Here is a 27,992-nt window from a genome sequence, read left to right on the forward strand (position 1 = left end):
AATTCACTCACCTCAGCCTCCCAAAGCACGGGATTACAGGCTGAGCCACCGAGCTCGGCTCATCAGATTGTATTTTAAAAGCTCAACAAAATTATATGCTACCTACAAGAAAAACATTTTAAATATAAGGACACAAACAGACCAAAGTAAGAGATTTGTAAAAAGGCATACAATGCTAACCTTAGTTAAAAGAAAGCTACAGATGTAATATTAGAGAAAGCAAATTATATAGCAAAAAATATTATCAGGATAAAAGGGGTCATTTCATAATGATAAAGGGTCAGTTTATCAAGGGTCAATAACAATCCTAAGTTTGTATGTACCTGAAAACAGAGTTTGAAAAAGCATGATGAAATGAAGCAAGGACAAAAACACAAATCCAGAATTATAGCTAGAAATTAGCTTTAAATAATTGACCATTGATAGAATAAAATTAAAATGAGTAAGAATACAGAACATTTGTTTAACACTATAAACCAACCTTACCTAAGAAGACACTGTACTAAACTAAACAACAGAATACACATTCTTTTAAGTGTACACAAAAACATTTACCAAAAAAGAGAACATTCTGGGCCATGAAATAAGTCTCAATAAATATAAAGGAATTTGAATCATACAAAGTATGCTTTCTGACCACAATTAATCATACCACAAATCAATAACAAAAAATATGCGGAATATCTCCAAGTATTTGTGAATAAACATACTGATAAATAATCCACAAATTAAAGAAGGAACCAAAAAACAAATAAGAAGGCATTTTGAACTGAACAAAAACAAACATTACACTGAAATTTGTGAAATGAGGATAAAGCATTACAAAGAAAGATGTTTTAGTACCTAAAGCCTGTATCAGAACATAAGAAAAGTCTCAATTCATTGACTTAGCTTCCACCTCAAGAAATTGTTAAAAAAGAAAAAACAAATTTAAACCAAAAGTTAGCAGAAAAGTAAAAGATTAAGGTGGGAATCAATGCAATTAAAAAAAAAGAGAGAGAGACAAAAAATGCAGTTCTCTGAGAAGATCAAAACAGACAACATCTAGCCAGAGCAACCACAAAAAACACAGAGAAGAAACAAATTACCAGTATCAGAAATAAGAGAAGTCCTATCAAATACTAAGGGATCTGTTATGCACAAAGGAATATTATGAAAAACTAATACCAACAAATTTGTTAACTTTGGCTATTCAAAAGTAAAATGGACAAATTTCTTGAAAGATACAAAAACCAGGCCAGGCTCGGTGGTTCAGCCTGTAATCCCAGCACTTTGGAAGGCCAAGGCGAGTGGATTGCCTGAGCCTACGGGTTCAAGACCAGCCGTGGCAACTTGATGAGACCTCATCTCTACAACAAATCAAAATTTCGCCAGGCATGGTAGCATGCGTTTGTCGCTCTGGCTACTTGGAAGGTTGAAGTGGAAGGATAGCCAGAGTCCAGCAAGTTTACGCTGGGGTGGCCATGAGTGTGCCACTGCACTCCAGCCTGGGCAACAGAGTGAGACTTCAACTTAAAAAAAAGAGAAAGGAAGATAATAAAAACCAAAATTCATTCAAGGAAAAAGCAGTAATATAAATAGCAGTATAGTTATTTTTTAAAATCAATTTTTCACTTAAAAACCATTTCACAAAGAATGCTCACACCTAGAGGTGAATTATAATAAACATATCACTTCCATGCAAATTATTCCAAAAAATGGAAAAGGAAGATGTTATATCCCAACTCATTCTATAAGGCCAGCATTACTTTGATACCAAAACCAGGTAAAGATATAACAAGAGAAAAATTATAGACCAAGATCCCTCAGAAACATAGATGCAAAAATTCTAAAAAAAAATTCTAACCTAACCCTTAACTGTACCCCACAACATCATAATAAAAAATATTAAAAAAATAAAATTCTAAAAATCAACTGGGCACAGTGGTTCATGCCTATAATCCCAGCACTTTGGAGGACGGAGGTCAAAGTATTGCCTGAGCCCAGAGGTTCAAGATCAGCCTGGGTAACCTGGCAGGACCTTGTTTCTACAATAAATCAAAAAGTTAGCTGGGCATGGTAGTGTGCACCTGTAGTTCCAACTACTCAGGAGGCTGAAGGCGAAAGGATCACCTGAGCCTAGAAGGTTGAGGTTGCAGTGACTGAGTCACGCCAGCCTAGACAACAGAGTGAGACTCTGACTCAAAAAAACAAAAAAAACCAAACTTTTTTTAAAAAAATAAAATTCTTCCTGATCAAAACTCCAAGTGCCCATGCCATAAGAGATATGATAGACAAGTGGGACTTCATCAAACTGACAAGCTTCTGCAGAGCTAAAGAAAACATCAAGAGAGTGGAGAGACAGCCCACAGACTGGGAAAAAATAATTGTCAACTGTATGTCTGACAAAGGCATATGATCTAGGATCTTCAAGGAACTCAAACAGGCCAAAAAAAAAACAAACAGCCCCATTACAAAGTGGGCAAAAGACATGAATAGACAGTTCTCAAAAGAAGACATTGCAAGCAGTCAACAGAAACATGAAAAAATGCTCAGCCTCACTAGTCATCAAAGAAATGCAAATTAAACCTACTCTAAGATACCACCTAACTCCAGTCAGGATGGCTATCATCAATAACTCAAAAACAACAGATGCTGGAGAGGATGTAAAGGGAACACTTCTGCGCTGTTGGTGAGAGTGTAAACTAGTACAGCCTCTGTGGAAAATACTGTGGCGATTTCTAAAAGATCTAAAAATCAACCCTCCATACGACCCCGCAATCCTCCTACTGGGAATATACCTGGAAGAACTCAAATCACTCTATAAAAAAGATACCTGCACATGTATGTTTATTGCAGCACTGTTCACAGTAGCAAGAACATGGAGCCAACTGTGCTGCCCATCAAAAGAGAACTAGATTTTAAAAATGTGGTACACATACACGATGGAATATTATACAGCCATAAAGAAGAACAAAATGAACTTCACAGCAACCTGGATGGACTTAGAGTCTATAATACTGAGTGATCTTTCAAAGAAACAAAAAACTGAGTATCATATGTTCTCACTCATAAGTGAACTCTTACCAATTATCATAATACTATAAGAAAAGGATTGGCAGTCATGGGAAATTGCCGGGAGGGGCAGGGGAAGTGGGATCAGCAGTAGTGGGAATCTGTCTGGGGAAGGGGGGGTATACCTCATCAACAAGGGTACCTGCATAATGATAATTTGTATACCTAACCCTGAATTGTACCCCATATCTTTAAAACAAAAAAAGGGGAGGGGGGAGAGAAATCAAGTCAAAATTTAAAAAATAATAAAATAAAATTCAACACGATATAAAATACATAATGACCAAGTGGTGCTTATATTAGGCATGAAATATTGATTTAACATTGAAAAATTAACCAGTGTTGGCCAGGCAAAGTGGCTCATGCCTAATCCTAGCACAGTGGGAAGCCAAGGCAGAAGGACTGCTTGAGCCCAGGAATATGAGGCTGCGGTGAGCTGTGATCCTGCCACTGCACTCAAGCCTGGGCATCAAAGTGAGGCCTCAACTCAAGAAAAAAAAAATAAATAAATAACCAATGTTATTCACTAAAAACCAAAAAGAGAAAATCTTATATCAATAGTTTTGCTTTGTTTTTTCAGTTGGGGTTGCACTCTGTCACCCAAGCTGGAGTGCAGTGGCACGATCAGGGCTCACTGCAGCCTCGAACTCTTGGGCCCAACTGATCTTCCCACCACAGCCTCCCAAGTAGCTGGGACTAGTAGCTGGGACTACAGGCATGTGCCACCATGCTCAGCTATTTTTATTTTTTTTTTTTAATATTGACGAGGTCTCACTATGTTGCCTTGGCTAGTCTCAGATTTCTGGCCTGAAGTGATCCTCCTGCTTTGGCCTCCCAAAGTGTCGGGATTACAGGCATTAGCCACCACACCCAGCCCATATCAATTGATTTTTTAAAAAGTATCCAACAAAATCTAAAATTTATTACTAATAAGAACTCTTAGTTACATAAGAATAGAAAGGGACTTTCTCAACTTAATAAATGACATCCACAAAAAGCCCAGTTAACATCACACTTATTGTTGAAAACTGAATGCTTTCCCTTCTATGATCAAAAATAAGTCAAGACTAGCTAATCTTACAACTTTCATTCAACACTATACTAGAGGTTTTAGCTAGTGCAACAAAGCAAGAATATGAAATAAGACATCTGGCCTGAAACAAATACTGTAATATTTTCTTCAAAGATGACATGATCATCTAAGTAGAAAATTTTATGGTAGCTACAAAATGCTATTAAAATTAAGTAAGGTTGCAAGATAAAACAAAAGTATAAATCAGATGCATTTCTATGACCTACCATGGAAAAATTAGGTACTAAAATTTTGTATAAGCCGGGCTAGGTGGCTCAGCCTGTAATCCCGCGCCTTTGGGAGGCTGAGGCGAGTGAATTGCCTGAGCCCGCGGGTTCGAGACCCGCCTGGGCAGCGAGACCTCATCTCTACAATAAATCAAAAAATCAGCTGGGTGTGGTGGCGCATGCCTGTAATTCCGGCTACCCGGAAGGCTGAGGTGGAAGGATCGGTGGAGCCCAGCAGGCCGAGGCTGCGGTGGCTGGGAGCGGCCACTGCACTCCAGTCTGGGCGACAGAGTGAGACTCCAACTCAAAAAAAAAAAAAAAAAAAATTTTTGTATAAAATTCAACTTATAACAACATTAAAAAAAAGCAAGCACTTAAAGATAACTCTGATAAAAGATTTACAAGATCTATACACTGAGGCCACAAAGCATTTCTGAAAGAAATAAAATTAGACCTAAATAGAGAGAAATAGGGGTTCCTGGGTCAGAAAATGCAATACTGTTAAGATGTCAATTCTTTGTCAGGCATGGTGACTCAGCCTATAATCCCAGCACTGTGGAAGGCTGAGACAGGAGAACCACTTGAGCCCAGGAGTTCAAGTAACATAGTGAGACTTCACCTGTACAAAAAAAATTTTTTTTTAATGTGCCAGGAATGGGAGCACACAACTGTAGTTCCAGCTACCTGGGAGGCTGAGGTAGAAGGATTGCCTGAACCCAAGAGGTCGAGGCTACAGTGAGCTGAGATCATGCCACTGCACTCCAGCCTGGGTGACAGAGTGAGACCCTGACTTAAAAAAAAAAAAAAAAAAGTCAATTCTCCCCCAAACTGATCCATAGATCCAATGTAATCCAGAACAAAATCCCATATGTGGGAGAAGGAATGAACAACAAGGAATGAACAACAACAAAAATCCCTGAAGGCTTTTATGTGGAAATTGACAGGCTGATCATGAAATTCATATTAAAATTATTGTGAAAATGCAAAGAGCTATAAAAATTTTTTTTAAATCAGATCTAAAACTATAAAAGGTCTAGGAAAGCCGAACATGGTGGCATGCTTCTGTAGTCCCAGCTACTCATCAGGAGGCTGAAGCAGGAGGAATGCTTGAGCCCAGGAGTTTGAGACCAGCCTGGGCAACACAGTGAGACTCTGCTTAAATTTTTTTAAAAATCTAGGAAAAAACATAAAAGAATTTGGGTTAAGCAAAGATTTCTTAGATACCAAAATATAATATATAAAAGAAAAAATTTTTTTCTTAAAATTTAAATAGCTTTAGGGGTACAAATAGTTTTTTGTTACAAAGATGAAGTGTATTGTGGTGAAGTCTGGGCTGTTAGTGTACTCATCACTCAAATAGTGCACACTGTAGCCAACAGGCAATTATCCCTCAACACTCTTCCCCATTCTGAGTCTCCAATGTCTGCTCTACCACTCTGTATGCCCTTGCACATCCGTAGCTTAGTTCTCTACCCCCCCCAATGATAAAACAGACTTCATCAAAATTAACTTCTACTCTTGGAAAGTCACTATTAAGAGAATGAAAGGGCAAGCCACAAAGTGGGGGAAAAAACTTCCAAATCACACATCCGATAATAAAGTTGTATCCAGAAAATATGAACTTCCAAACTCAGTAACAGGAAGACAACAATCGAATTAAAAACGGAAAAGATTAAAACAGACACAGCAACAAAGAAGATAAATAGATGGCAAAGGAGTACACGAAAAGATGCTCATCATCATTTGTCACTAGAGAAATGTAAATAGAAATCACAATAAGGTACCACTGTAATACTGCTGGAAGGCTAAAATTTAAAAAGACTGACCATGTCAAGCGTCAGTAAGGATGTGGAACAACTGGAACTCTCATATACTGTTTGTAGGAATATGGTAGTTCAACCACTGTGGAAAACAGTATAACAGTTTAAAAAAAAAACACATTAAACAAACACCTACCATATACTCAACCACTCCATTCACAAATACTTACTATATGGAAATAAAAGTGTATGTTCATACAAAGATTTGTACACGAATACTCACATCAGCTTTATTTTTAATAGCCAAAAACTGGAAGGAACCTAAATGTCCATTAATAGATAAACTGGGGTATAATAATAACACTGAATATAATCTTTGTAATACGAAAGAATGATCTATACATGCAACAACATAAATGAATCTCAAAATAAGTGTGCTAATTGGAAAAGCCAAAACAAAAAGGACAACATTCCAGTTATACAAAATTCTTGAAATATAAACTAATCTATCTGACAAAAATCAGACTAATGGTTGACTAGAGATAGGAGAAACCGAATAGAAGGAACACAGCACTATAAAGGAGCATAAAGAAACTTTTCGTAGTGACTAATATGCTCATTATCTTGATTGTGGTGAAGGTTTCAATGGTATCAATGCACGTTAAAACATATAAAAATGTATACTTTAAATATATGCCATTAACTGAATGGCAACTAAATCCTCAATAAAGCTATTTAAAAGATGTTTGACCAGGCGCGGTGGCTCAAGCCTGTAATCCCAGCACTTTGAGAGGTTGAGATGAGAGGATTGCCTAAGCCCATGGGTTTGAGAACAGACTGGGCACTTTGGCAAGACCTCGTTTCTACAATAAATTAAAAAATTAGCCAGGCATGGTAGCATGTGCCTGTAGTTCCAGTTACTTGGAAGGCTAAGGTGGAAGGAACGCCTGAGATCAGCAGGTTGACAACTGGGGTGGCAGTGAGTATGTCACTGTACTCCGGCCTGGGCGATGGAATGAGACTCCAACTCGGGAAAAAAAAAAAAAGATGCTTGACTGCTTAAAAATTTTTAAATAATATATCTTGAGGTTTATAACACATAGATAACTAACATGTATAATAACAACACAGAGAATAGGAGAGAAATGAAGTTATACTGTTATAAAGAAATTAACTCCATGTGAAATGATATATTTTAAATAATTGTGATGCTGAAATGTAAATTTAAACCCTTCAGCAACCCCCCCACACCCCCCTATACCTGAAGGTCTCACGCTTTTCAATTTCAAAATCTACTACAGAACTACAGTACTACAGTACAGTACAAAAATACTGTGTAGTATGAGTATAAGAAAAAGCACAGATCAATGAAACAGAACTGAAAGTCCAGAAATACACCCTGATTTCAACTACGGTGCTAAGAGAATTAAATGAAGAAAGATTCATCTTTTCAACAAATGATATAGAGACAACTGGATATACACATACAAAACAATGAATCTGGACCCCTATCTCATACCATAGACAAAAATTCATGCAAAATGGATCAAATGTAAGAATTAAAATTATCAAACTGAGAAGAAAACAGGTGTCTTTGTTAGCTTGAATTGTGCAGTGGTTTCTTAGGTATGACATCAAAAACACAAGCAACAAGAACAATTTAAAAAAAGGAGGTTCCAAAAAAGTATACTCTTTTAAGAGATGTTATCTATGTATTACTTTTCGAAGTTGAATTGAATTACAGGGGCAATGTGTAGTATGGTGTTTGCTCATCGCGCTTCCGCCATTTTCTTTGACTGTCCTGCCTGTTGCATGGTGACACTAGCATTCATTTTATTAATGCCATGCTTAGAGTGAATATCGTATTTAAAACGTATATACATTTTGGGGGGTACCGCTGTAGATATATTGCTGGGTATGGTGGAACACAACTGTAATCCCAGTACTCTGGAGACTGAGGCAGGAGGACTGCTTGAGTCCAGGAGTTTGAGACCAGCCTGGACAACAAAGCGAGACCTTGTCTCTACAAAAAATTTAAAAATAGCTGGGCAAGGAGGCACATGCCAACTACTCAGGAGGCTAAGGTGGAAGGCCTGAACCCAGAAGGTCGAGGCTGATGTGAGCTGTGATCCCTGCCACTGCACTCTAGCCTGGGCAACAGAGTGAGACCCCCAACACAAAAAGATAAAAATAAGCTGAGCTTCATCAAAATTAAAAACTTCTGTGCTTCAAAGAACCACCATCAAGAAAGCAAAAAAGATAACCCAAACAATTGGAGATTTTTGCAAATCAAGCATTTGATAAGCGACTGCTCTCTAGGATCCTAAAGAACTCCTATAACTCAATAATAAAAAGACAAATATCACAATTTAAAAATCAGCAAAATAAATGAATAAATATTTTCCTGAATAAGATATATAAAGGTCAGTAAGCACACAAAAGAATACTTAAACATGTTAACCATTAGGGAAATGCAAATCAAAACCACAATAACATACCACTTCACACCCACTAAAATGGCTATAATCAAAAAAGAAAGATAACAAGTCAACCAGAATGCGGTGAAATTAGAATACCCAAATACTGCTAGTGGCAACATAAAATAGAGCAGTCACTTTGGAAATCATCTTGCGGTTCCTCCAATGATTAAACATAGAATTACCATATGACCCAGCAATTTCACTACTAAGAACATAATCAAGAGAAATGAAAACGTATGTTCACACAAACACTTCTACATTAAGTGTAGAAGCATTATCCATAATAGGCAAAAACTAGAGAATATCCATCAACTGATGGATGAGCATAATGTGATATATTTATACAATGGAATATATCCAGTCATTAAAAGGAATGATACACTGACATATTGAAAACATCATGCTAAACGAAAATCCAGTTGCAAAAGGTCATATAGTATATAATTCCATTTATAATGAAATGTCCAGAATAGGCAATTCTATAGAGATTGGAAGGAGGGTTTGGAAGATATGGAAAGGTGACTGCTAAAGGTTACAGTGTTTATTCTGAGTTGATAAAAATATTCTAAAATGAATGTGGCGGTTGATGGTTTTGTAACTCTGTGAATATACTAACAACCAGTGATATGATATATATCTTTTTTTTTTTGAGACAGGGTCTTGGTCTGTGGTCCAGGCTGAAGTGTAGTGGCACAATCATAGTTAATTTTTTAGTTTTTTATTTATAGAGATAGAGTTTTACTATGCTTCTCAGGCTGGTCTCAAACTCCTGGCCTCAAGCAATTCTTCTGCATTGGCCTCTCAAATCGCTGTGATTACAGGTGTGAGCTATCACATCCGTTATTTAAAAAAAAAAAAAAAAAAGGTATTAGGCAGAATAATGAATTTATGCTCAGTCTTCCAAAATAAAATCAACTTTTAATTTTACAACTAAAATATAGAGGTTTAGGTATTAAATGATACAAGAGAGAAAATGGAATATTTTTAAAAGTTATATAATCCAAAAGAATCCTGAGAAAAGAAACAAGGAACTGGTGGGAAACACAGAAAACAAATAGCAAAACAGTACATTTAAATCCAAAAATATTAATACATTAAAAGGAAATGAATGAAACATTTCAAGATTAAACACCAAAGACTGGCAGACTAGATAAAAAAGGAACACCCAATTATATGCTGCCTATAAGAAATCTACTTTAAATGGTACAGACGGATTAAAAGTAAAAAATGGAAAATGGTAAGCCAGATTAACAATACATTAAAAGAAAGCTGGAAAGCAAAATGAATATTAACGCAGACTTCAGAAAAACCAGTAGCAGCAGAGATCAAGAAAGTCATTGTATAATGGAAAAACAATCAACTCATCAAAAAGACATAACATCTTATTTTTAATTTCAATATTTTTTCTTTTAGAGATGGAGGTCTTACTCTGTCACCCAGGCTGGAGTACAGTGGTGTGGTCATAGCTCACTGCAGCCTTCAACTCCTGGACTCAAAGGATCCTCCCACTTCAGCCTCCTGAGAAGCAAGGACTACAGGCTTGAGCCATCGTGCCCAGGTAAGACACAGCAATATTAAATGTGTACATTATCTACTGACAAAGCTTCAAAATACATGAACCAAAAACTGGCAAAACTTTTTGAAGAAGGAAATAAGACAGGGTCACAAATACAGATACAGATGCCAACATTCACCTCAGTAACTAATGAAACAAGTAGACAGAAAGTCAGTAAAAATACAGATGGTCTAAGTACTCTCATCCAAGTTGATATAAGATATAGAAACACTGTGTCTAGTATACATGAACTAGTTACCAGAGAGATCATTTTAAAACACTGAAATTATACAGTATATGTCTCTGGCAAAGATTAAATACATAATAACTTAGAAATCAATAACAAAACAATGTCTGAAAAATTCCCAAATATTTGAAAATGAAACCACATACTTCTAAACAATCCATGGATCAAAGAGAAAACACAGGAAATTAGAAAATGTACTGAATGTAAGAAAAATAGATCATGTGTGATGTGTATGAAGTGGAAAATGATACTTTCAAGTACTTACGTTATAAAACAAGAAATGTTTATCATCAATGATCTAAGATTCCACACTAAGAAGTTAGAAAAAAGTCAGGTAGGGCTCAGTGTCTCACACTTGTAGTTCTAGCATTTTCAGAGACTGAGACAGGAGGATTGCTTGAGTCCGGGAGTTCAAGACCAGCCTGGGCAACATAGCAAGACCTCGTCTCTACAAAAACAATTTAAAAATTAGCCAGGGATGGCGGTACACACCTGTAGTCCCAGCTACTCAAAAGGCTGAGGCAAGAGGATAACTTGAGCCCAGGAGTTTAAGGCTGTGGTGAGCTATGATCATGCCACTGCATTTTAGCCTGGGCAATAGAGTGAGACCCCAACTAAAAAACAAGTTAGAAGAAAAACAAATGAAACTCAAAATAAGTAGAAAGAGGATAATAATAAGAGTAAAAAAAATCAAAGAAATAGAAAACAAAAAATAACCAAAAGATAGTTCTTGGTAATCACCAATGAAACTGATAAACCTCTAGCTAGATTGAAGAAGGAAGGAAAAAAAAAGACACAAATCAATACTAAAAGAACTTCACTATATTAAAAGATTAAGTACATATTATAAATAACTCTATTCCCATAACTATGACTACTTATGTGAAATTAGCAAATTATCAAAACAGACACAAGAAGGAACAGAAAATCTGAATAACTCCTTATCTTTTAAAAAATTGAATTTGATTTTATAATTTAAAATTTTCCAATAATAAACACTATAAGACTAGATAGCTTCACTGATGAATTTTTTTTTTTTTGGGGGGGTTGAAGTCTCACTCTTGTCGCTCAGGCTGGAGTGCAGAGGCACACTCATGGCCACTGCTGGACTTAGGCAATCCTTCCACCTCAGTCTTCCAAGTAGCTGGAACTACAGACGCACACCACCACATCCGGCTAGTTTTTGTGATTTATTGTAGAGACGAGCTCTCACCAAGTTACCTAGGCTGGTCTCGAACCCATGGGCTCAGGCAATCCTCTCACCTCGGCCCCCCCAAAGTGCTGGGATTACAGGCTGAGCCACCGTGCCTGGCCCACTGCTGAATTCTAATAGACATTCAAAGAAGAATTAATATTTCACAAACTATTTCAGAAAATAGAAATGCAGAAAATATTTCCCTACTCTTTTTAAGAGACAAGCACCAGAAAGCAAAGCTTCAAACGAGCTCCACCCACCCCTAACAAAAAAAGGAGGGGGCCTAAAGATTTGAACTGCCACTTCACAAAGAATGATCAGCTAATAAGCACATGACCAAGGAAATAAAAAGTAAAACCAAAATGGCATACAATTTTGGTATTCTTATCCAAACTGCTTGGGATCAGAAATGTTCCAAACTTTAGATTTTTTGAACTCTGCAACATTTTCATATATACCTACATATACATATATCTAAAATTATATATCTTGGAGATGGGACCCAAATCTAAACGCAAAATTCATTTATGTTTCATATACACCTTATACATAGAGCCTGAAGATAATTTTATATCTAGCTTTAAATAATTTTGTATATGAAACAAAGTTTTGATCATGACCTATCACGTGAGATCAGATACAGAATTTTCAATTTGTGGTGTCTGTCAGCACTCAGGAAGCTTCAGATTTTAGAGCATTTTAGATTTCAAATGTTCAGATTAGGGATGCTCAACATGTATCACTATATGCTCAGTAAAATGGCAAAAACTAAACAAACTGATAATACCAATGTAGACAAAGATGTAGAACAACTGGAACTATCATCTGTTGACGGGGGTTAGGGTTGGGGGAAGGTAGAAGTATAGTGGTGCAACCACTTTGAAAAATTGTTTTCAGTTTATTATAAATTTAGTGCCAGATGTGGTGTCTTGTGCTGGTAATCCTAGATACTTACAAGGCTAAGGCAGGAGGATTTGATGAGCCCAAGAGTTCGAGTTGCAGTGAGCAGTGATCACACTACTGCACTCTAACCTGAGCAACACAGTGAGACCCCAGTCTCGAAAAAATATATAAATATAAACAAATAAATAAATAATGGCTATGTGTGCTGGCTCATGCCTGCAATCCCAGGATTTTGGAAGAAAGAGGTGAGAGGATCGTTTGAGGCCAGAAGTTCAAGACTAGCCTGGGCAACACAACAAGACCTTGTGTCTACATAAAAATTTAAAGACTAACCAGGTGTAGTGGTGTGCCCCTGTAGTCCCAGCTAGTGGGGAGGCTAGGGCAGAAGGACTGCTTGAGCCCAAGAGCTCAAGGTTACCGTGAGTTATGATTGTGCCACTGCACTCTACCCTGCATGACAGAGCGAGAACCTGTGTTTAAAAAGAAAAATAAATTTAAAAATGTCTTAGATTAAAAATATAGTTTATATAAAAGTAAATTAGAGAGAGAAAGAGAAGAGAGAGAGAGAGAAGATTCACCTCCCCAAGGTGGAGGAGGGGGCCAAAGCTAGGAAGCGTGGAACAGCCATAGCTCAAAGAGCAATGGCCACACCGGAGTCTAGCAAGGTAATGGTCCAACAAATAAAATTTAACATGTACTTATCATATGACCTAGCAATTCTACTTTTTACTATATGACCCAATATTTACCTAATATAAAGAAAAAAACCCCAAAACAATAACATATAAGTCTACACACAACATGTATGAAGGTTTACAGTTTATTCTTAACAGCCTAAATCTGGACAACCAAAAGGTTCACCAAGTGAATGAATAAACAAATTTTGGTATTTCCATATAATACAATACTAATTGGGAAAAAAGAAAAACTACTGATACAAGTATGAACATGGAAGAATTACGAAAGCATATGCTGACCAAAAGGCAAACATAAAAGTAGTACAAGATATACATATTCCATTTACACAAAATTCTAGAAAAAGCAAAACTTATCTACAGTGACATAAAACAGATAAGTAACTGCATGGGGACAGTGGTAGGGGTGAGGTGGACTACAAAGAAACATGAAGGAATTTGGAGGAGATGGAAATGTTATTCTTGATTATGGTGGTGGTTACACTGACACACCTACCAAAACTCAAACTGTACATTAAATACAGGTGGATCCTGGTATATGCAAATAGTTGGTTTAAAAAGTAAGAGTGACATGGCACACATAAATAGGAAAGTTAAACCTTTGTCTCACCATTCATAAAAAGTCAGGCTAAAAACAAACCTGGGGAAAAAAACTAAAACCACTTACAAGAAAAATAAGAGTATGTTTATGATCATAGAGAAAGAAAAGTCTTCTTTAACAAGACATTAAAAAGCAAAAGCTACAAAGGAAAAGAAGGGTATAATTCTTTTTTTAAAAACCCTTTTCGGTTCTTTTTTTCCCTTTATTTTAAAGACGTGGGGGTGCAATTCAGGGTTAGGTATACAAATGTTCATTATGCAGGTACCTTTGTTGATGAGGTGTGCCCCTCCCTCCCCTGGCAGTTTCCCTCAACTGCCAATCCTACCCTCCTCCCCTGGCAGTTTCCCACTACTGCCAACCCCTTTCTTATAGTATTATAGTTGTTCAAGGTCTGCCTAAGAGTGAGAACATATGGTACTCTGTTCCTTGATCACTGAGTATGACAGACTCTAAATCCATCCAAGTTGCTGTGAAGTCCATATGTCTATCCAAGAAGGATATATTTCATTTATCAAAATTAAAATTCTCTAGAACATAAAACTTAGATCTAGAGAATCTAGCTGGGAGATATATTTGCAGCATGTGTAAGAAATTATTACAATACAGAATTCAAACAAACAAAATGCAAAACAAAAAAGAAGACCCCCTAAAACTTATTAGGCAAAAGATACAAGCCAAAGGGCAGTGGGAACAGGCAAATTCAACCACAAAGAAATCAAACAGATGACACGTGTAAAGATGACAAACCTCACTAGCAATTTAGAAAATGGAATGTCATTTTTCACTCAAAAGACTGCTGTTCAATACTGTCTTGTGAGAATATATATTAAGTATATATTCTAAATACTTAAAAGTTCCATTTTTTGCTTTTTACCCTAAAGAAAATCATATGCACACAAGAAGGTATGAAAAAAGATATCCACTAAAGAAATGTCTATAGAAATGTAATCTTGGTAACAACTTACATACCAAAGAGAAATGAACTAGGACACATTTATACTTTGGATGCAGTTAAAAGAAATAAAATACCTCTAATGTACTAACATGGAAAGTTGCCAAGACCTATTACTGACTGATTAAAGATACAGAGCAATGTATCTGTGTAGAAATGAGAAAATGCTTACATGTGATAATTACATATACATGTATGTGAATGCATATAAAAAGACTTGCAAAAGTATATATGAAAGGAGCTCTGGTGAGATGGAATTGGGGAGATGGGGGCAGAATTGGGAAATAGACATTACTAGGGGACCTGGTCAAACTTTCACAAGGAGAATATATTTTTGTATTATTTATGTAAGTATAAATTAATGTTAAAAAAAAAAGCAAGGTCACTCTGCTGATTTCAGATGAGCTTGGAACTGTTATCTGAGCAACCTTTTCCCATAGGACATAAGTATGATTGCTATGTCTTGTGGAAAGGGATTCTTCAAACAAAATGACAAGCCCTTACCACCTGTGGCCTAGAATTCCACCACAGTTTACAATAAATATCAATGTCTTTTAAATCTCTTCCCTAGATTGCCTTCAAAGTTTTCTTAAGTACCACTCAATCCAAGATGCTCTCAATTCCATTACCCTGTTTATTTTCATAGCAATTGTCACTATCTGAACTTATGTATTTATTCTCTTTTTTATTGTCTGTCTCCCATTAGAATGGGAATGGCAAGACAATTTTTATTTCATATGATTTTAGTCAAGCCATTCAGAGTTTTCTTATAGTATCAAAGACACATTTTATTACTTACCTTAGTTGGAAAAGGAAATTTGGAAGGTTCTGTTTTGCATGGTGTATGAATAGCCGTTAGAGGGGGAGGCCATGAATGCGTCATCTCCTGAAATGTAATTATTACAGTTTGTTTTCAACCAGGTCAAGGATAAAAATTATACAGCTAAAAACCAGACTTGTATTTATAAATACTGGTTTCAGGATTGCTCCTCAAAAATTCTACATATTTAGTCAATAAATATTAAGCACAATTGTGTGCAAGGCACTATGGGGTAGTTAATAGGAATATAAATAATAATCACTTTCTGGCTTCAAGGAGTTTACAGTCAGGATGATGAGAGTTGTGAATACAGAAATCAAACAGAAGGTACATAAAAAAACACAGAAGAGCTTTGTGTCGGAGTGGGACAAAGAGGATAATATGGAAAACAGCTAATATTTATTGTGTACCTTTAAAGAGCCAGATACTGTGCTAAGTGTTTTACATGTCTGTTTCTCATTTAGTACTCACAATGACATTATGAGGTTGACACCATTATTATTCTAACTCTATTTAGGATAAAACTAAAGAACAAAGGTTATTTACTCTGGGTCACACATTTAGTAATAGACACAAAATTTTATCCTAGAATGTCTAGCCTACAGAGTCCATGTGCTGACAGAAAAATTCTGTCATGTGAATAAATCAAGAAGAGAGATTTCAAAAGCACATGAGGAGGAAAACAGACAAGCAAGACCCAAGTCTAATTTCATTCAGTGCTGTCTATTCATATGCCAAATATATTCAAGTAAGGTTTGGGTAAGATTACAATGTGCATGTTAGAGGAGCCAGGAAGAGGTATTAGAATAAGGAGAGAGTATTTTACTTCTGGCATTTAGTTCAAAGTAAGTCAAAGTAAACTGAGAAAAAAAACAAACTAAAGGTGGTATAACACCTAGGAATTTATCCTATAGCTATATCCATACAGTTTTATAAAGACACATGTTCAAGTGGCTCACACTTTAAAAATCAAAACAACCAGCCAGGCACGGTGGCTCATGCCTATCGTGCTAGCACTTCAGGAGGCCAAGGAGAGAGGATTGCTTAAGCCCAGGAGTTCAAGACCAGCCTAGACAACAGAGCAAGACTTTATCTCCACAAAAAAATCAGCTGGGTATGGTGGCATTTGCCTGTAGTCCCAGCTACTTGGAAGGCTGAGGTGGAAGGATCTCCTAAGCCTAGAAAGTCCAAGCTGTGATGATCCATAATCATGACCGCACTCCAGCCTGAGTGACAGAGTGAGACCCCAACTCAAAAAAAAAGACAAAAAATAAATAAATAAAGGAAACAACCTAAGTATTCAATATGAAACTTATCAGAATCAAAGTGGAGTCACTAACATTAAAAACAAAACAAAACTGAGTTGGCTAGGCATGGTGGCTCATGCCTGTAATCTTAGCACTTTGGGACACTGAGGTGGGAGTCTGAGCCCAAGAGATCTACACCAGCCTGAGCAACATGGCAAGATCACGTCTCTACAAATAATACAAAAATTAGTAAGGTGTGGTGGCATGTGCCTGTAGTCCCAGCTACTGGGGAGGCTGAGGCGGGAGGATCACCTGAGCCCAGGAGGTCAAAGCTGTGGTGAGCTGTGATTATGCCACTGCACTCCAGCCTAGGTACCAGATGAGACTTCACCTCAAAAACAAAACAAAACACAAAAACAAAAACAAAAAACATGCTGACAAATAGGGCTGGTAAAGGCCATAAAGAAAGAGTTGTCACAATTGTATGCCTGTTAAATAAAAAAGACTACAAAGCCACAACCTTATACAAATACCATCAAAACCTTACCAAAAAAATACTTTTGCAAAGACCTCTTCCCAGCAACTGCCTGTTTGGACTGGTATTACCCTTATTACTGATCTTTGTAGCTAGGATAATTACTTCAAAAACAATTATGTAATCTTCCACATTTTTTCCTTTAAAAAGCCTTTATCTTCCTTTAACTCCCTGAATACACAGTTTACTATGACACACATATTCCCATTGTAATGCTCAATTCCAATAAATATCTTTTCTTTTAGAAAGCCCCTCTGTTATTTAGGTTGATACCAACAATACAGTACTGATCAAATAAATTATCAGCCACCCATACAATGGAACATTAATTTTATGACATTAATATGATAAATTGAACATATTATTTAACTACTGATATGAAATGATGTCCAAAGTATTTTGTTATGTGACAAACACAAATCATAATCTATGTCCTAGTAATGACCAGCCTAAGCAACATACTGAGATCTTGCCTCTACGAAAAATTTAAAAATTAGCAGGGCATGATGGCACGTGCCTGTATTCCCAGCTATTTAAGAGGCTGAGGCAGAAGGATCACCTGAGCCTACGAGGTCGAGCCTGTGGTGAACTGTGTGATCATGCCACTGCACTCTAGCCTGGGCAACAGAGTGAGAACCTGACTCAAAAAACAAAATAACAACAACAAAAAATTAAAGAGTTATCACCGTGGTCTGATAATCTGATACAGGGAGAAGATGGTTTTCACTGGGATCCTAAAAAAAGGTATATTAAATAAAGAGGAAGGAGAAACCCATTCCAAGAAAATTTACTTTAAGGAGGTAAATGAGCAACAGAGTGTATGGCTTAGGTAAACCAGTCTGGCAAAAGTGGTCAATTAGTAATGAGAGATGTTAGGACTGGCCTGTGGATGTTAAACTTGGATACTATTCTTTCCATGGGTCTTAGAGAGCCATCAAAAATTTCTAACAAAAAAATGGATTTATGAAGACCAGGACTGAAGAATCTGTTAACAGTGCAGAAGACAGATAAGCAGGGAGATTCTGGAGACAGAAAGGAAAAATGAAGACTCTGTTATAATTATTGAAGCTCAAGGTGGCAGAAAGAGAAAGGAATGGACACTTTCCAAAAAAGGGGAAAGTCTACATTTAGTTTTGTTATTAAATAGAACAAGAAAGAACCTCAGAGGTAATGAGGACTCTACACTTAAAAGCACATAGATGTACGACTAATAGAAGAAAGTCTGCTAAGTATGACTTTAGACATGTTGACTCTGAAGCAGCAAAGAAAAATCCAAATGGAAATCCAGCTAAGAAGCAATTAAGAGATTTAAACCAAAACCCAAAGGAGGCCAAGGCAGGACAGATTGAATAGCTGTCTAATAAAGCCAAAAATGGTAGAAAAGGCAAGTCAAACAGTAGGAAAAAAAAAAAAAAAGAAGAAGAGAAATAGAATAAAGCACCCATACTTAAGGGATAAAAGAAAACACAGAATTACAAAAGGATAGTGAAAAGCGGCAAGAAAAGCGGATGAGAAATAAAAATAATGTAGCATAACAGTCAAGGAAAGAAGAATGTTTTCAGAAGGAAAAAATAAAAACTAAAACAGCAGAGAGAGTAAAGAAAACAAACTCAAATGAAGCTCCTAGATGAGAAGGAGGATCATGACCCTGGAGAAACAGGTTCAGCAAAACGGTAGAGGCAAAAGGATACTACAGTGGGCTAAACGAAGGAATGAGAGAGAATAGAGTGCAAGTAGCCAATGCAGGCAGTCTTTCAAAAGTGTCCACAGTGAAATGCATATACAACACAAATTTAGGTGCTCACAAAAAAACAGGAAAGTACAAGTAATAAGTCACTGACAGTTTTCTCTACTAAACAAAAGCAGTCATTGTCAGTCACTAATTCACTAGACTTTCTCTTTTTCCAATAGAGGAATGTACTTTTTGGTCAAGTGTCAATTTTAAACATATTCCATTAAACACTCAAAATTTTCAGTACTCAGAGGAGGTCTATTATTGTAGGATTTGGCTGGTAGGTATAGATGAATTACAGAGCACCGTATTTTTATCATAATGGTTTGACTGATCACTACTGAGCTTTATACACTTTAAATTATGATCCGATAAACCTGAGAAAATGCAAATTTTTTTTCCTGTTTTCAAGGGAAAGTGTTAAGACTGAAATCTGTTTTACTTAAAAACAAAAAACAAAACAAGCTGTTTGAAGACAAATAGTAAACAAACCATATAATTCAGAACCTAAGTATCAGCAGAACAGAGTCAAGTACTTATGACAGATATAATCAAGTTACACACATAAGCAATCTGTTGCTTCAGATCCTTTGTGAAATATAGGTAGAAAGAGAATAAGAGGGTGGCAGGGCATCATAATTATAGGGATTAAACAATTTTTTTTTTAAAACTTACTTTCAGAATTTCATCCACACAGCTCACATCACCAGAAGCTGATGCCTTAAGAAAGATTAAAAAAAAAAAGCACACATTAGATTTGGAGTCATTTATTACTAGATTTTTAGTAGTTGTGTCACAGATTTTAAAACATTACAAGTATAAAACATTATACAAATTATTACAAGTTAAAAACATTATTACAAGTATCAGAACACTAGTTCGAATATCTGGACTAATTTCTTAAATACAAGTTTTTCAAGTAGCCCAGGCTGGACTGCAGTGGCACAACCACAGCTAGTGCAGCCTCGACCTGTTGGCTTAGGCAATCCTTCTGCTTTAATCTTCTAGGTAGCTGGGACTACAGGCACATGCCTCCATGCCTTGCTAATTTTTTGATTTTTTGTAGAGATGAATTCTCGCCATGTTGCCTAGGCTGGTCTTGAGCCCGTGGGCTCAGGCAATCTTCTCGCTTACGCCTCCCAAAGTGCTGGGATTATAGACATGAGCTACTGCACCCAGCAAGAACCTTATGTGTTTCAAAGGTTTATGAATTTTGTTTTAAATTTTTTTTATTAATTTTTTTTTAAGAGACAAAGTCTCACTATGTTGCCCAGGTCAGCCTTGAATTTCTGAGCTTAAGTAATTCTCCTGCCTTAGTCTTTCAAGGAGCTGGATTATAGGTGTGACCCACCATGCCCAGCTATCATTCTCATATCATAGATCAGAAATAATTTTTAAAATGTAATTTTCCAGGTGAGCAGTTTATCGAAAAATATATTTATATACTGAAAGGATGAAAAGTCAAAATGAAGTAACTATAGTCAGAGTGGCAGCCATTTTAACATTACTTAGCTTTGTACAAGATACCTCATGCTGCTGAAATACATAATTTCACATAAACAGCTTAAAACAGGTGTTACTGAAATATTACTGGTATGGAACAGAAACATTTTACATAGTCTTTCTTAAATCATAGAGGGTAAATTGCTTATTCCAAGGTACAAACAGGAATTGGAGAGGTGAACTCAAGCCTAACTCTAAAGACAAGGTGGTTTAAAGAAAGAATGAATTATCATTTTACTGTTCTCTTGAGAGGAATAATCAGATGACAAATGCAACTAACAATGAATTTCCTAAGGCTGCAGGCAAGATTTTTTAAATGCTCTCAAAACAGCATTTTACACATCCCAGACTCCTCAGCCAACCATTTTGAACTATGAGCTGTGATTGCCAGCTATTGACATTACTTTCTAAGTTTTTTAATCTAAAATTTTTAATGGTATGAATTATATTAGAAGATAAAAAAATTTCAGTTATTTCACAATGAGTGCTTACTTCTTTAGCTATTTTTCATATCATGTTTTGGTACACAATTATAAACACTATAAACTTCAAACTACCACTATGAATCTGGTAGAGCCATCACAACTCCTTAAATGTAACCAGAGAAGAGGATCACAGTATCCAAAAATACAACATTATCATCTCCACGGGCCTAATAGTCTGCCATACGTCACAGTCCACATCTCATTCACGATTATCAATCTAAAAATAGAGAAGTTAATTTTCTTTATAAATAAAACAAAGCATATTATCCCATAAAATAAAAAAGTGGAAATCTAAGGTATTGATGGATCATGCTTTTATTCTATAGCAGACTTGTCTTTTTAATATTTGGAAACCATGAATGACATTCTCTTCCATTTCCCAACAGGAAAGTCAATAGCTCTATGGATCCACTTGGGACTAACTGACAAATTACTTTTACTGTTTCTTTAAACTTTTTTCATCTTTAAACTTCTACATTCTTTATTATTATGACAAATAGGAAGTTCAAATGCAATCATAATTTCATGGGCAAATGCTTCACACAGTAACAATGTTAAAAATTCTAAATGTGTGACTTACATCCAGAGGCTGGGAAGGTATTTTCAGCTTGGTGAGATGTGCTTTGCTGCTGGGCTTCAGTTCAGTCATGCTGTTACCATTGGATTGGCTGCTATAGTGCTCAGAGGACAGCTTTGGTTCCATGGACTCCTGTCCATCCATGGGCCGCACATAGGCAGTGGGTTTCTGTAACATTGAACTGGACTTCGACATCAACGAAGGTGGGAAAGACTGATTTGAGTGCTGCCCACTTGAAAACGGTACACGGGAAGGAGAATCCCAGTTTGCATCAGGATCCCGAGGTGATTTTGAACGCTGATGTTCCTTGCTATGGTGATCATTCCCATGAGACCTGGAATGACTAGAACTTAACGAAGAAACTGCCTGGGGTTTTCCGGGGCTGGAAGAGCGTGATTTGGAGTGCTCTGATCCATGCTGGCCTTTTTTCCGGCTATTGCTCCCACTACTGCTATATGAGTCACGGTCATGCCTCTGTCCACTACTGTTAGTACCACTACTGCCACCTGCACTGGTCCGCTGGCTACTATGTCCACTCTGTAAACCTGAGGACCGTTTCTGAGACTGAGAAGTGCTGGGTGCAGGTCCTACGGGAGTCCATTTACTACTCTGATGAGAGCCTCCATGTCTCTGTTCAAAGAAATTTGGGTTAGATTTTTCATCTGCTGTTGGTGGTACAGTTGGCTTGGGAATGGCAACAAGCTTTGGTATAGATCTGTCTCCTATGAAATCCTTCATTTCATCGTAGTTTCCAAGCATACTCTGAATACGGCTTGACAACTTATCTTCTTTGCTAGTCTACAAAAAAAGGTAAAATAAAATTATACAATTAGCATAATCAGAAATAAAACATGCTTATAAACTGACTTTCCAAACTTCAAATGAAAAGGGGCTTTTCAAAAGGAGGCATTACCACATATTTTAGAAGCAAACTTCAAATATATAATTTCTATAGTGAAAAAAATTCATTGAAGTGTCTAAAAATAATCATGCTAAAATACAAGTTGGGCATGGTGGTACATGCCTAGTAGTTCTAGCTACTAGAAAGACTGAGGCAGCATGATTGCTTAAGTCCAGGAGCTCAAGTCTGCAGTGCACTATGATCCCACCTGTGAACAGTCACAGTTCTCCAGTTTGAACAACACTATGAGACTTTGTCTTTTTAAAAAAAAAAAAAAAAGCCAGGCACAGTGGCAAACACCTATAATCCAAGCACTTTGGGAGGCTGAGACAAGAGGACTGCCTAAGCCCAGGGGTTTGAGACCAGCCTGGGCAACTTGGCAAGACCTTGTTTCTACAATAAATCAAAACATTAGCCAGGTGTGAAGGTACATGCCTGTAGTTCCAGTTACTTGGAAGGCTGAAGTGGAAGGATTGCCTGAACCCAGCAGGTCGAGGCTGCAGTAGCCTTGAGTGTGCCTACCACATACAGCATGGGAAACAGAGTGAGACTCCGACTCAAAAACAAAAAAAAGAAAAGAAAAAGAAAAAAAGAGAGAGAGAGAGAGAAACAAATATTCTACAGGAGACTGAAAAGTATATGCAATAAATTCCAGGAAGGAAAAAAATCCAAATTTCACTAATAAGCATACTCGAACAGCAGCAAAAATCTTTTGAAGAACAGAAAAGTAATCTGCCCTTATGTACTTAAGTTCTAGGCTAGAAAATTAGCCCCAACACTCATATTTTGGCTACCTACGAAAACATTATATTCCTTATAATTTAATGTTACAGGTAGAAGCAGAAACAAACATCTAATGAAATAAGTTATACTCAACTGTCTATGACAACAAAAATCTGATTGATACTGAAGACATGTCTATTCAAACATACTAATAATCTCTGAAACTTAGTAAACTAAGTAAACACAAATGGCAAGAAACAATGAAAAACAAAAATTTATGAAATATTCATCTTTGATTAACATTATATGAAAGGACACCTAGAAAGCAACAGACAATGCAAACTGAGTCACAAAATTTTAATTCAAGGCTCAGAAACGTGAAATGCCTACCTATGGTTAGTAGTACAGCTACAAGTAGACAGACAAATGTTTGAGCCAATTCGGATCACATTTTTAAGAGTACAGAACAGCAATGAGAGGGGGATTGGAAAAGGATTTCTAGGGTGCTAGTAATACTCTTATTTCTTTATCTGAGTACTGATTATGTGGTTGTTTATACTGTGGAAATTCCTCATGCCATACTACTTATTCTGTGTACTTTTCCATATGCTTAGTATACTCCAAAGAAAAGTTTAACTCTAAAAAAGCATATTCTATTTAGAGGACAGCAAAAAATGTTAGGTGGTAGTCATAACAATTATTTTCTAATATAAAAACTCAAGTTTAAAACATTAGCAAAAGTGTATGCTAATGGGAAAAGAAAACATTCAAAGGACAACTTACCACTTTGTATGGTTCAGCAAAGAGAGGAGAGCTAGGTGGGAAGGCGTCTTCGCCCTGCTGAATTTCCTGATTCCGCCTTTCCCGTTCTTTCATACGCAGCACATTCCGGTCTTCACGGTTCATGTTGCTATGAAAAGAAACACAATCTTTGTAACATAAGGATAAAAGGAAAATTAAAATTTCTGTACTGATTTTGTCAGTTTAATGCTTCAACTGGAGATTCCCTTTCAACTTCCAAGTAATTACAGGCATTAGTGCTAAAGTTGGGTTTTGGCAATGGTTTTACCAGCTAAAACCAACAGTGTCTTCCACAACTATCCAGCAAGGAAATACTAGCCCAGAATATTAACCCACCCCATCAGAACACCTAACCTCTGTTTAAAGTACTCTGCAAGCTAAAAGCTAAAACACGTACATTCAAAGGAAAGATATTATTTAAGCCCAAATTCTCAATATTTCCTTTAAGACTTTCATGGCTTCCTCTTCAGAAATCTAACTACTCTTTGCCCTTAGAAGCATACAACCCACTCCCACCTACCACCCCCTCCCCCCAAGGTCCAGTTCTTTTCTCTACTTTGCATCTACCTTATCTTGATTTCTTTTTGTCCCAAACACAGCTTCCTTGGTGTCCATCCTTATGGCAGTTTGACCTCAGCTTTGCTGTTGCTCTAGATTCCCTAAAAAACGACATTTCTGCTCTAAATATATTAATATTTCAATTAACACCTCGATAAATGGCAAAATTGAGGTTTTTTTCAGTAATAGAATCTAAAATCAATTTGGGTTAGTAACAATGATTAAAGTTGTACTGAAAAAGAAAAAGTCTTTGGGGGTGGGGAAAAAAACGAGAGTGTCATTTCTATAATCATGCCAGTATATCATATTTTCACTAGAACAAACCAAGAGAAATTGTTTACTTTTAGCGGCAGGGACTTTGGTTAAAAAGACAATGATGATAAAGGTTGTCAAACCCTGGGACTAGGGAATACCACTCTTCTCCAGAGGTAGATTAAATGATATATCCTGATTTCTTTGTTTTAAAGTCCCGTTGGAGGCCAAAGAAACCAGGTTATTCATATGGAGCATTCCTAGTCTATAATTCATAAGTCAATCCAGAAAGTCAAAGTTAATCGATATTAGGGGATACTATAATTATAAAATTAGAACGAGCAGCAAAACGAACTATACTCTTGAGGATTTTTATTAGTGATTAGAACTAGTTCAAATATAAAACTTCCTGGTTTGCACGATTTAGTATCATGCAAACAAAGTAATTTAATGTTGACAGAAGAGTATGTTCTCAATGTACATTCAAGTTTTTTTGTATTTGTACAATTTTCTAATAAGCTTAGACAAGTATATAAGCTATTGTAAGATATAGAAATAGTGTAGGATTTCTTTGATTTCCCTAGTTCTTAGCAAGCTACAGAACCACAAAAAGTATCTGAATCTGTCTTTAATGAATACCACAAAACATTTACACTTAACTACTCAGAGAATAGAACCAAAGAACATACTGTCCATTTGAAACAACTAAAATTTTTTATCTCACTAACAATCAAGTTTCAAACAGGCCTCTTGAGCTATGGTGCTGCCAGCATACAAAGTTATGTATATCTGAGAGTCTAAGGGGCGCACTAACTACCAATTTCCTTAAAGTTCCTAAATTGAAATCCTCTAAGATCAGCAAACCACCTAAAATTTTTTAAAGATATGATTTAAATTTTATATATTTAACAGCAATAAAATAATCATTTAAGAAATATTTGAATATCTTTTTTTTTTTTAGTTGGAGTCTCACTCTTGTCGCCCAGGCTGGAGTGCAGTGACACACTCACAGCCACTGTAGCCTTGACCTCCGGGTTTAGGCAATCCTTCCACCTCAGCCTTCCAAGTAGCTGAGACACACGCCACCATGTCCAGCTAGTTTTTGTAATTTATTGTAGAGATGAGGCTGAGTCACCACGCCCGGTCTGTATATCTGCTCTTAAAATATTATTTCCACAATAAAATTACTTCTACAGTAACATATGCATGTAGGAAATCTGTACTTTACCCCTTTAAATATATAAAAATAAAAAAAAATTTTAAAGTAAAATTCCTCCTGTAATTCAATGCAAAGGAAACTTTGTTTTCTTGAGTGATGGAAGTCATACAACTGATTATTTCCTTTTAATAAGACTGCTAGGAAGTTCAGGACAAAATTAATTCATTGATTAAAAAGCAAATAATAGCTGGGCACAGTGGCTTCTGCCTGTAATCCCAGCACTTTGGTAGGCTAAGGCGAGAGGATTGCCTGAGCTCAGCGGTTTAAGACTGGTCTGAGCAACATGGTATCTCTACAATACATAAATTAACTGGGTGTGGTGGTACGTGCATGTAGTTCCAGCTACTTGGAAGGCTGAGACAAGGGGAATGCCTGAGTCTAGGGGTTCGAGACCAGTCTAGGCAACTTGGTGAGAACTCGTCTCCACAATAAATCAAAAATTTAGCCAGACGTGGTGGCGTGCGCCTGTAGTTTCAGTTACTTGTAAGGCTGAGGAAGAAGGATCACCTATGCCCAGCAGGTGACAAAGTGAGACTCCGACTCAAAAAAAAAAAAAAGGAAATTTAAATGAGATAATTTGAAACATAGCTTGGCCGTACAGGATAAGCCATTTTATAGCTCTGAGAATATAGGAATAAACAAACCAGTTTTTCACACTATATGCTCACAACATGCTTCACCAGAAATATGGAATTTTTTCCCCCATACATCAAGCAAGCAATTCTTCGTGAACACCAGCTGTGTCCTCTAATTCAATTCAACTCTGACTCTATCTACCTAGAGATAGTGTCAGATCCCACTGGTTGAGGGCTCAGTCCCTAAGACAGTCCCTCACTTCTGATATCAATCACAAGCCCCAGGGTGTTCTAGCTGTGCCTCTGACAGATGGGCTAAAATTTAAGGTTCCCATGACACCCTCCTTTAGTTTGATTAATTTGCAAGAAGAGCTCACAGAAACAAAGGGAAACACATTTACTAAATTATAAAGGACACTGTAAATGATAGAGAATAACAGCCAGGTGCAGTTGCATAGATCAAGGTGTAACAAAAGGGTGAAGTTGGAATGCACCATACTACCAGCACCTGGATGTGTGCTCTTGCTCACCCTCCTGGAAGTCCCCTTGAGTTGAGTTTTTAGTAAGGCTTCATGAGGTGGACAGGACTGATTAAATCATTGAGTTTTTAGTAAGGCTTCATGAGGTGGACAGGACTGATTAAATCATTGGCCACTGGTGACAAGCTCAACCTTCAGACCCTCCCCCCAGGGGTGAGGAATAGGGCTAAGAATTTCAACCCTCTGAGTATTGGGTTGGTTCTCCTGACAACCATTCCCCCTGCCTAGTGGTTATCTGGGGACTTTCCAAAAATCACTTTATTAACATAAGCTCAGGTGTGGTTGAAAGGGGCTTGTTATAATAACTGCCTTTCACTCTTATCCCTCTGTAACTGTTCCAGAGCTGTATAAGGGAACAAATATTTTAACAGAAAATATTGTTATTCCTCTAGTCACTTAGAAAACTGCAAGGTTGGCCGCGCGCAGTGGCTCAGCCTATAATCCCAGCACTTTGGGAGGCCAAGGCGAGAGGACTGCCTGAGTCTGGGAATTTGAGACCAGCCTGGGCAACTTGGTAAGACCTCGTCTCCACAATAAATCCCAAAAACTAGCTGGGCGTGATGGCATGCATCTGTCTGTAGTTCCAGTTACTTGGAAGGCTGAGGTAGAAAGATCGCCTAAGCCCAGCAGGTGGAGGCTGTGGTGGTCATGAGTGTGCCACTGCACTCCAGCCTGGGCGACAAGAGTGAGACTCCAACTCAAAAAAAAACCCCAAAAAACTACAAGATTTTTGCCTGAGCCCGCAGGTTCGAGACCTGCCTGGGCAGGCGAGACCTCATCTCTA

The 27,992-nt window shown here is 37.0% G+C and overlaps 1 protein-coding gene across 2 annotated transcripts in view; it reads right to left on the bottom strand.

The window, feature by feature from the left end:
- Nucleotides 1-24,726, bottom strand: part of AFF4 (AF4/FMR2 family member 4) — a 66,811-nt gene extending 42,085 nt beyond the window's left edge. The window contains exons 1-5 of one of the 2 annotated variants that reach the window (XM_008056943.2): nucleotides 24,633-24,726; nucleotides 24,048-24,174; nucleotides 21,644-22,438; nucleotides 19,751-19,795; nucleotides 15,541-15,627 (exon numbers count right to left, since the gene is read on the bottom strand). In XM_008056943.2, the coding sequence (XP_008055134.1) occupies nucleotides 15,541-15,627; nucleotides 19,751-19,795; nucleotides 21,644-22,438; nucleotides 24,048-24,170 (1,050 nt within the window). In that variant the 5' untranslated portion in view covers nucleotides 24,171-24,174; nucleotides 24,633-24,726. The remainder of the gene's footprint in view (nucleotides 1-15,540; nucleotides 15,628-19,750; nucleotides 19,796-21,643; nucleotides 22,439-24,047; nucleotides 24,175-24,632) is intronic. The other variant, XM_008056944.2, reaches the window with a different exon arrangement.
- Nucleotides 24,727-27,992: the final 3,266 nt, after the last annotated feature.

Source organism: Carlito syrichta, unplaced genomic scaffold (assembly GCF_000164805.1).
Source record: "Carlito syrichta isolate Samal-C Ts95f unplaced genomic scaffold, Tarsius_syrichta-2.0.1 Scaffold302579, whole genome shotgun sequence".
NCBI lineage: Eukaryota > Metazoa > Chordata > Mammalia > Primates > Tarsiidae > Carlito > Carlito syrichta.